The 10,772-nt window shown below is 38.4% G+C and overlaps 1 protein-coding gene across 1 annotated transcript; it reads left to right on the forward strand.

Annotated features, from left to right (window-relative positions):
- Window positions 1-4,291: 4,291 nt before the first annotated feature.
- On the forward strand, window positions 4,292-4,933 carry LOC112502902 (phosphopantothenoylcysteine decarboxylase subunit SIS2-like). The gene has a single exon (XM_025106918.1). It carries the CDS (start codon window positions 4,292-4,294, stop codon window positions 4,931-4,933), a length of 642 nt encoding a protein of 213 aa, XP_024962686.1.
- Window positions 4,934-10,772: the final 5,839 nt, after the last annotated feature.

Genomic DNA, 10,772 nt, shown 5'->3' on the forward strand with positions numbered 1-10,772 from the left:
CGGATAGGGACAGTCGATTTACGTCAATATTTTGGCAATCACTTCAAGGAGGGTTGGGTACACGTCTAGATCTAAGTACTTCATACCACCCTCAAACGGATGGACAGACGGAAAGAACAATCCAGACACTGGAAGACATGTTACGCGCATGTGCCATAGATTTTGGTGGAAGCTAGGATATGCACCTTCCGTTAGTCGAATTTGCATACAACAACAACTATCATGCCAGTATTCAGTGTGCGCCTTATGAAGCATTATATGGATGCAAGTGCAGATCTCCACTCAGTTGGCTAGAAATTGGCGATCGGCAATTAACTAGACCTGATGTTATCCAGGAGACTACTGACAAGATTGTAACCATGAAGGATCGACTCAAGGCAGCAAGAGATCGCCAGAAAAGTTATGCTGACAACCGAAGGAAACCATTAGAGTTTCAAAAAGGAGATAAATTACTCTTAAAAGTCTCACTCTGGAAAGGATTAATGCGTTTTGGGAAAAGAGGTAAATTGGGTCCCCGACATATTGGTCCATTTGAAGTATCTGAGAGAATTGGACCAGTGGCATATAAGTTAAAACTGCCACAAGAGCTGAGCGCTATTCATGATACATTTCATGTATCAAATCTCAAAAAGTGCTTAACCGATGAAACACTGGTCATACCATTGGGAGATGTACAAATTAATGATCATATGCGCTTCGTTGAAAAACCAATAGAAATCATGGATAAAGAAGTCAAGCAGTTGAGGGGTAGCAAAATTCCAATTGTAAAAGTTCATTGGACTTCGAGGCATGGACTGGAGTACACGTGGGAAAGAGAGGACTTTATGAAAAGCAAGTATCCCCACTTGTTCTCAAATGAGTCATAATCTAGGAATTAACGAATAAAATTTCGGGACGAAATTCTTCTGGCATGGGGAGACTGTGATGTCCGTCGTTTTTGGAGCGTCAGGTTAGCACCTTTATAGGGTTTCTATATTTAGAATTATATTTTATTAGGATCTAGTCACGTTGATTAGAATTCATCTGGCTTAGTTCCCAAAATATAGTTTAGAAAACCTTGTTTCGACGGGTAACTGATAAAGTTAACTTATGTAACGCCAAATATATTAAAAATGCTCCAAATATAACAAAGTTGATATTATAAAGTCCAAATTAAAATATAAAAGTCTCATTTGAATGTCCAAATAATTTTACCAAAAATGTGGAACTTTGATTTAATAATGATATTCTTATCAGTATTTGACAAATTGTATTTTTAGTTATAATTTAAATGGGCTTCATTTTTTTTAAAAGAAAAATAAATTTTTTATGGACCTGGGCCTAAAGAGGCCGGCCCTTTATTTATATTTAAAACTCATATAAAAACCCCATTGCTTTTGAAATCTTCATTTCCTCTACCACCCCAACCGGAATCACTCTCCAAAACCTCTCAAATTCCATCATCTTAAAGAGCGTTCAAACTTAAAGCAGTTGCAAGCAAAAGGTAAGAGACTAGTTTCATAATCCCTATTTTTCGTCATGATTTCTCATCTTCTACACTTTTCTTCTTTCTCTTTTTATAAACAAACTTTCTGGAGAATCTAAGATGAAAGATTATACATCAATGACATGAAAATGACTTCAAAATGATGGTAATCTATAACCTACAAACATTAGAACTCAAGAAAAGTTGGTAAAGTGCTTGCATGTGGGTTTTTTGCCATAAAAAGAGTAAGTTTTGAACCTTCAAGTGTTTAAAACAAGTTAAGTGTGCAACAGCAGACTTGACAGTAGGTAAAACCTACTTTGGACGACCATATCTCTCTGGTCATTCCTCCAAAATGGTTTATTTTTTTTTTCTAAAACTCATTTTAATGAGTTATCTTTCTAATGCAACTGGTCTCACTAAAAAATATTAAGTTTTGAGCCTTCAAGTTCTTGATACAAGATTATGGTGCAAAAGAGCATTACTAGCAGAATCTTGCATGCATCTTAAATCGGTCATATCTTCTTCAAAACTCATTGAAAATGAGTGATTCTTTTTCTGGAAGTTAGCCTTATGTGTTAGCTTTAAAATAAAGTTAAAATATCTGAAAAATGATGAGTTTAGACCCCCCAAATGGACGTCACTTGAAGAGTGTGCAATCTGTCTTGGGGACTATGTCACTCAAAATTGTAAGGTAATGATGAGTGCCTTAAACCCATCCAAAATTCTTGTTATTTGGGAAAATCTGTTTAACTCATTATTATTGATGATATAAAAATTGGACACAAAATGACTTTTGGAAGGTTGCTTTTGACAGTGATTTGTGAGACCAAAAATTCCAGAAACAGAATTTACATTCTGTCCAAATAGCAGCTTTATGTGCAAAGGACCTTAATTTTAAAATATATATTTATGGACTATTTTTAGAGCAATTAATATAAGTATCAACTTTAAGTCACAAAAACTCGTTGGCATTACATAAGCTATAATTTGACTTTATCTTTATCGAGACCCGTAGGGTGATCTAATTATTGGATTCTAGACTGTTTAGGAAGGTTAGTGCAGACGTTTAGCGCTTCAAACATCATCAAGTTCTTGGATATTCATCAGCTAACTTGTGAGTATTCACGGCCCCACTTTTAATGCTTTTTGTTTATTTAAACTGGGGGAAAAGCATGAAGTTATGCAAACTATACTGTTATTTATAAAACTGTGGGACTAAAGAACTGTTTAGTCAAGATTTATTTATGTCATGAAATATTGACGGTTTTGCACTATGATATAAATGCTAAATTGATGTACTTGAGAGTATGTTTCCAAATAAAGTGCCCGTCCGTAAACGCTACTTGTTATTTCAGACATGTTCCCGGGCCGTGGTAATTGTGGATAGCCGCTATTGTGTTGACAGTCCCACCCAGAAAGGGGTGCACATTACCTATATTTTATTAGTCTAATCATGTGGAATTTGGACCATCGCTGAATTAGTACTACTACGAACTGTGGGACCTAAGTGAGTGTACGTGCTACTTATGGTCGTTCGTAAATTAATGGGGCACATTGTTCAGGAAAGGCTCAGTAGCGTCTCAAGTTTTAAACATCGTGGTAGATTTAGATTTATTGTGTGCAAGTTTATGTATAAGTTTGCAAGAAATGATTTATGCATTGTAATGTTTTGTGCATATGAAAACCCGTGAACTCACCAACTCTTTGTAGTTGACGTTGTTTTATGTTTCATGCTTTTCAGGATTTAAGTAAGAAATGAAGTTTTTGGAGCATATATGTTACGACACCGATTAAGTTCATTTTGTATCTTTTGTAAAGAAGTATTCAAACACCAACTTGGTTATGGATGTAATCTTGTAAAACTTATGGTGTTATTTATTGTCTGTTGTTGTGATACGCTGACCTGTTATATCTCGTATTTCCCCTTTAACAGGGTGTGACACACTCTCTGCAATTGTGCATGCATTTTCTTCATCTTCTTCAACTGGGATTGTATTTCTTTCTTCCCTTATGGTCAAGACTAAGGAAAACCCCCGAAGTCTATCCCAACCACCACCTCCCTTTTTTCCAAACGTCCCTCCTTTTAACCCAGTCTTGGTTATCCACCGGGGGCCAAGAAAACCAAAAAGTGGATACCCACATCTCTGGCTGTTACCTCTAAAAAGGTTTCAGCTATTGAAACTAGCCTTAACCCCGAGGCCTCTTTAGCTTCATCTTTTCCAATCTCTTCAGTGATTTCTACAATCAGTATCGCACCTATGGCTTCGATCCCAACCGCGTCAGTGACCCAAATCACTGAAGGTGTGAATATCAGCATAGCCACTGCTGAACACCCACGTCCACCAGTCTCGGCCACTTTATCTTCTCCTCCTTATTTGGTCTCAACACGTGCTTATGACTCATCAACGATTATCTTCCTTGATGATGAAGCACCCACCATAGGACTTGAGGTTTCTCCTATTGACGCATCTTAGTATATGGACGCCTATCCTCTTGAAGGAATCCTGGAGAAAACAAGCATCAATCCTTTAGATGGTGATGATGAACCCTCAGGTACTCCTCCATCCTACCCCTTCATTTCTTTTAACCCCGAGCTATCTTATGCTCAAACATTTTCCTTTTTCAGGTCCTTGTGACGAAAGAACGCCAACCATGGAAGAAAAATAAAACATGGCTGATGACGTCAAGCTATTACTCTCTGCTAAAGAGACTGTCTTTACAAAGGTGGACGAAGTCGATAAAGGCATGCCTCTCAGGGTTGAAGTTTTTGCTAACCTATCAGTTGTTAAAGCTGAAGTTTAAGAGGTCAAAGAACAATTTTCTATGGTGCAAGCAGCAGTGCACACCTACGCTGAGGCCATCTCGGCTCTAACCAGCAAGGTCAATGAAGCGAATGCCCAGCTTACTAGGCAAGGTGAGCTGATGCAGCAGATACTGGAGCTCCTCCAAAGTCCAGTACCAGCTCCTACACCGTCATTCACAGTGATGGATCACCTCCAGCTGGATCAGACTCTTGAGCACAATCTTCTTCAAGCTAGAGCCCTGACAAAGCTTGAAGAGATGGTGGACATCTTAACAAGAACTCTTGATAACTTCTTAGATTATCATGCTGATGACAAAGTGGGGGAGATAGAGTTAGATGTTGCTGATATCCCAATGATTCAAACTGAAGCTAACACTCCCAGAGCCAAAGCAAATGAAGTTGAGGTCGTTGATGAAAACCCAACTTCCTATGAAGCTATTGAAGCTAAGGTCGTTGATGAAACCGTCAGAGCTGATGCTGAAGCTCGTGACGAAGTCCTTCCTATCACCTCTGTAGATGATGCTGGTGATAAGGAAGATGATGATGATGAAGACGATGACAATGAAAACAATGATTCTCTTACCCTTCCTGATGCTGGAAAGGATCTTGGTGATGATGATGATGAAGACGACGATGATGACGACTTTACCATTCAATACTAGAAACCAGCCAGTGCCATGAAAGGAGTTTCTCTCAGGGATTCCGCATCCCAGGGGAAGAAAGAGAAAGAAAAAGAGATGGGACTTCCGAGAAGAACCAGAACGCCTAATTGAAAGACAAAAGTGTTGCTGAAGAAGGAGATCTCAAGGTACTCTTCAAACCTGTTGAGCCTTATGTACTGAATCTTCCAGGTTTGCTATCGTTACTTCTTTCTGTCAACTTTCTTCCATCCCTTCTACTACCTGCAGTCGGCTAGAGGAATGGGTATCTGAAAAAACCCAACCTCCAACTCTTACCAACCAGCAGATGTCTCAACTGAAGGAGTCACTCGACCAAACTAGATTAAAAATCTCTCTTTGTATCTCTAGTTGTGGTGAGTTTGACTTCCTATCTGAAGCTGACAGACTCGAGGCACTCAAGGCTGAGGAAGAACTCAATCTTCAACGACAACTGACTGAGGACAACATAAAGCTGGCCAAGTCTGTTGCTACTCAAGTTCTTCCGAAGAAAAAGTCTAAAAAAATGGTGAATGCTGTCAAGGCCCAGGCTAAGTTGCTTTCTATTGCAAAAGCTGAGCATGAAAAGGCGATGAAGTTGGTCGACCGAGACAGAAAATGGAGCGAAGATCTTTTAAACAAGAGAATCAGTCCTTACCCTATTTCAAATGTCACAATCAATGGACAGATGAAAGATGGCGGAGTTCTAATCTTAATGCTCATCACCGGAGACAACCTTCAAGCTGTCATGGAATATCCTTCCTACCTAGGTCAGTATGGCTATAGTGAATGGTTGGAGATCCGCCAAGCCATTTAGTGCTCAAAGTCAAGGCACAAGCCGATTATTGAAGACATCATCAGCAAGTTGATTAAGAGGATGTCAAAATATGTCGCTATACCTACAAAGCCATCACTGAAGAAAGGTGGAAGAAGAAGACCTTCAAGTCCTAATGACGGACCAACCTTGAGGAATGAACATGAAACAAAGTTCTCCTTAGACGAAGTCCTGAAGGATTCGAAGAAGCCAAACATCTCAATGTTGAACCTCTCCTTGCCAGCGAAGGGTCCTTACATACCTAACACTGTGCAGCTAAAGCCTGAGTTAGGATTTATTTTCCTTGACTATGAAGGCGAACATAGCTTTCAGAGAGTGTCTGAGATAAATATGTGTCCTATGGAACATCTTTCTTATATAAGATGTTGGTTGGACAATGATTTATATGGTGAAATGATAGACCGCATGATCAGAAGAGAATTTCTATGTCGAAAGGAGCTTGGAGAAGAAGTACCCGGCTACATCGACTTCAGCGAACTAGATTAGTTATGAAATTATGTCTTGTAATTTTGTCTTTCATTGTATGTCTTTTGTATCTATGTCTTTACTTTCAGTGTACAACTTATATTTTGTAAGTCTAGAAATGTACTGACTGAAATACTTGTAATTTTTCCTTTGAATAAATATTAGTATTTCATCAGCATCACTAAAAAAGATTTATGAAAAGAGTAATAGGGACACATATCTATGAGTTCCATTATTCTCTTACAGTCACTGACAATCTCTAGTCAGTGAACATGCTTTCAGTTTCAGTTTATCTTTTTGTACTTTTTCTTAAACTTGTAACTTAAGAAAACTTATTGTTAGACCCCAACTTGTGAAAGTGTAAGTAAGAAGTGTCTTACTCTAGTCAATAAAACTTAGTCTATAGAAGCTGTCTGGCTAAGAGCTCTTATGCAGAAGATCAAGAACCAGAGCTCTTACTCAGAGTGAAGGTTCCATTCATACATAGCCCACGCTCTATCTTCGTGAACGCTCAAGCCTTGTGCGCCAAAAAGCATAAGCGCTTGACTTAAAGCAACAACTCCAAGACCTAGAGCCTCTGCATAGTACATGCAGAACTTCTACATATGCAGAGCCTCTGCATAGTACATGCAGAGCATCTGTATGTTCATGTAGAGCTTTTGGCTACTTTCTCCACGGAACGCGCGCGTGCTAGCCCAGACATTCTCGCAAGCGTCTAACAGATTTAAGGCGGTTTGACCAAGTCTGCTATGCTATTCAAGGGAAGTCAACAATAAGGATGCAGACCAGTCAGCTTAGAGTTTCACGCCTAGTTTATAACATAGTTTGTTAGACCTACGCATATATAAGGAGGTTTCCTCCTCTAGTTTAAAGTACCTGAAGGAACCGACTTATACTATACGCGTTTTTCTGTGAGATTACTTTTGTGCTTTCATTGTTCATCTTTTATCAATAAAAGCATTCAGCATATTCAAGTTCATTAACTGTTTTACATTCATCTTTGAATATTCTGATAAATCATTTGAAATACATTGCTTGTTCTTAATTCTTACCTTACACAAACTGTGTTTCTATTAATTAAGAGTATATGGGTTCAACAATTGGTATCAAAGCCTGCTAATCAAATTCATTGATTAGCCGGTCGATATCCAACTGGATTCTACTCTTACTTTTTGATTATTCATTTTTAAAAGAATTGTTACTCTTATTTTTCTCGATTTTAAAAACATTTGCTTTTACGTAATTTGGAAATCTTTTTTCAGTCGATTATCTTTCTCATCAAAGTTTTCTTCTCAAAAGTTTAATCTAAAATGTCGTCTTCTCAATCATGGAACTCCATGTATAGTGGCGGTTCCTTGACAAAACCTCCGACTCTCATTAGGGAAGAATATCCCCAATGGAAGATCCGGATGATAAACTTCTATGAGGGTCTTGACCTAGATCTTTATGAGTCAATCTTAAATGGCCCATATGTCCCTACCACCATCATACCTCGGATTCCCGCTGCTGGTGATACAATTGAGGTACCTGCCAGGCGAGTACCCAAACTTCGTCATGACTGGAACGATGAAGATAAATGAAGAGTGGAAGTGGATCAAAAGGCCAAAAGACTTTTGATTATGGCGCTTCCCAACGAAATTTTCCAGTCACTTGAAGCGTGCGACTCGGTGAAGGATTTGTGGGATCAACTGCTAACCAGTTGGAAGGAGGCATCAAGATGAAGAAGAATCATCATGCCCAATGCCTAAATGAATACAATAGCTTCTAGGCACTCTGATCAACAAATGTCACAAATGTGACGTGATCAAAACCCAAGAGGAGAACTACATGCTCTTCTTGAGGAGATTGAACGTAGAATGGGGAAATCTGACAATGTCTCTCCAGGCAAACCAAGATCTGGAGCAATGGACACCGCACGATGTATATGGGACACTGCAGGCTCAAGAACAAGAGGTGCAAAAGGCAAAGGTCGCTCTGGGTGGACCTCTGGCTCTTGTTTCTGATTCAAAAGAGACAGGATCAAGCCAGCCACATAGAGAACGGAGACCTAGGGAAGAAAGAAGAATGGGAAAGAAAGCTCTCATCTTGGAGAGTGATGATGAGGAAGACAAAACATCTAGCTCTGAAGACGATGATATCAATGCCTTTGCGAAATCCTTGGCCCTGATCACCAAGGAATTCCAAAGGAAATTTGGGACGAAGATCTTCGACAGAAGAGGAAGACAAAGTGATAGAAGAAGAGGCAAATCTTTCGAAGGAACAAACCCTCCTTCTGTTCCCAACAAGAAGGAGGAAGAGCCGTTGGACCAGAAGAAGCAAGGTATCCGATGCTTTAGATGCGGGAAGATGAGGCACTACTCCAAAGAGTGCAGAGGCCCTCTTGTGAAAGATGAATTGTACTATAAAAATAAGTACAAGTACAATCGATCACAAAAAAGCCTCATTGCAGAATAGGAGAATTGGGTCTCTTACTCCTTATCTGATGAAGAAGACCAAGCCAACTTCTGTAGGATGGCTGTCGAGAATGAGTGTGGATCTGACTCCGACTCTCAGGTATGTTCCACATCTGGTTATTCTCACTCTGACTTGGAAGAAAGTATCTCTTCTTTGACTAACAATTTCGTCAATCTACAGCAAAAGCTCCCTCTCGAAAAATCCAAAAGAAAATCCTTGGAAAAAGAAAAACTATTTTTTGAACGAGAGACAAAGCTGTTAACTGTAGAAAAACATGAGTTATCAGTGGAAAATGAAAAGCTTTAACAAATAAAATGATCCACTAAAACAAGTCTTAAAACAGAATGCTTAGAATTAAAAGCGGCTAATAAGAAGAAAGAAACAGAGCTTCTAGAGAACGAAAGAGACAGATTAAACTCTGAGGCCCTAAAAGATTATTTTCAAAAGGAAAGGGAGTTCCTGTTGGTCCCTTGAGGGTCTACAAGAATAGTAAAACAGTTTGTAGAAGGGGGGGGGATGAATACAAACACAATATTTTCAAATTTAAAATATATATTGATAAAGAAGATCAATACATATTTTACAAGATTGTTTGTGGAAAGATAAGGTGATAGAAACCTATCTAAACAATCTTTAGTTATACACTAAGTCTTAGCAAATACAAGAAAAGAAATGCTATAGAGAAGATCCTTTACTTAAGCTAGAAAATGCTTGAAGTAAGAATTAGGGTTAGAGAGTGAGTTGCGCGCACTCTGCATGGAGAAGAAACATTTCTATTTATACCCAGTGCATTAAAAGAACATTTAATGCAATATGGTAGGGTTAGAGTGCGTGTCAAGCTTTAAGAGGAAGGTTTTTCCTTTGCTACAATGAATAGTACAAAAAACACTATTCATGAGCATACATCCTTACCTAAAGTTGGTGGACAATAGAGTCGACTAGTCGGCTCCGTACCGTACCAACTTTCATAAGGGTATGGTGTTTGTACTTTGTGTGTATAAGGACAAGAAAACAACAGTCGTGCTAAGCAAGCTTCCTTTGATTGCTGAATGCTGGAATGACCTGAAGGTCTCTTCATCATTCGCTGAAGCTTGAGCAGTCTTCACACATACATAGATAGGCTTGTAATCACTGAATACCGCTTCAGATCACCTACTCGCCAGTCTCTAATCTTTAGTTTCAGTCTTCGACGTTTGCTGAAGGTTCTTTGGTGTGAGTGTTGTCTTCTTGAAGTATTGCTATCTCTGATAGATTTACAATGCAAGTTCTTCAGCGATCACTGAACATACTTAGTGAAGGTCGCTGGAACTGAAAAAACAGAAACATAAATACAACGTATAAGTGAAAAGGAATTATCATCAAATCATTGAGAGAGAGGATAAAAAATCTCCCCCTATTTGATGATAACAAGATAACATAAAGAAGGTTATCTTATCAAATAATAGTAAGGAAAAGTTACATATAAAGTACATGTCCCTTTTTACTATTATGGGATCTTTTTCAGTTAGGCAGTCTTAGCTTGAAAATTTTCCTTAAGTTATATATAAGAAATTTACAAGTATGGAAACTGAAACTGAAAGCTTATTCACTGACTTATAGATTGTCAGTGAATGCGAAAAATAACACTGGAACTCATAGACTTGTGTCCCTATTACTTTTTTCAAGGATCTTTTTTCAGTGAAGTACATGGAATACTCATTTTATTATCATATGAAATATTACAAGTATTATAGTACATGTCTAGTGTTTACAGATTATAAGTACAATCACTGAAAGTAGACATAGTACAAGAAGTTACAAGGAAAAATGGATTACTGTTACAAAGAGAAACTATTCTAGAACTCTTAGATCTATGTAACCAGGTACATTTTCACCAAGKTTTCTTCGACGTAGGAATTCCCTTCGTATCTTCAGATCTACGACTTTTCCAGGCATGCTATCATCTATCTAGAGCAAGAGGTAAACTAGATGATCCATTGGACATAGATGTAGCTCTGACATTATCTAAAATCTGACTTCACCTTCATAGTCAAGGAATATAACTCCTAACTCAGGTTTAAAATGCACAAAGTTGGGTGTATAGGGACCCTT

This window comes from Cynara cardunculus, unplaced genomic scaffold, assembly GCF_001531365.2.
Source record: "Cynara cardunculus var. scolymus isolate 2C unplaced genomic scaffold, CcrdV1 Un_Scaffold_2145, whole genome shotgun sequence".
Taxonomy (NCBI): Eukaryota; Viridiplantae; Streptophyta; class Magnoliopsida; order Asterales; family Asteraceae; genus Cynara; species Cynara cardunculus.

Coding starts and splice junctions, on each gene's coding strand:
- LOC112502902 (XM_025106918.1), top strand. CDS start 4,292: ATGGTGCAAGCAGCAGTGCACACCTACGCTGAGGCCATCTCGGCTCTA.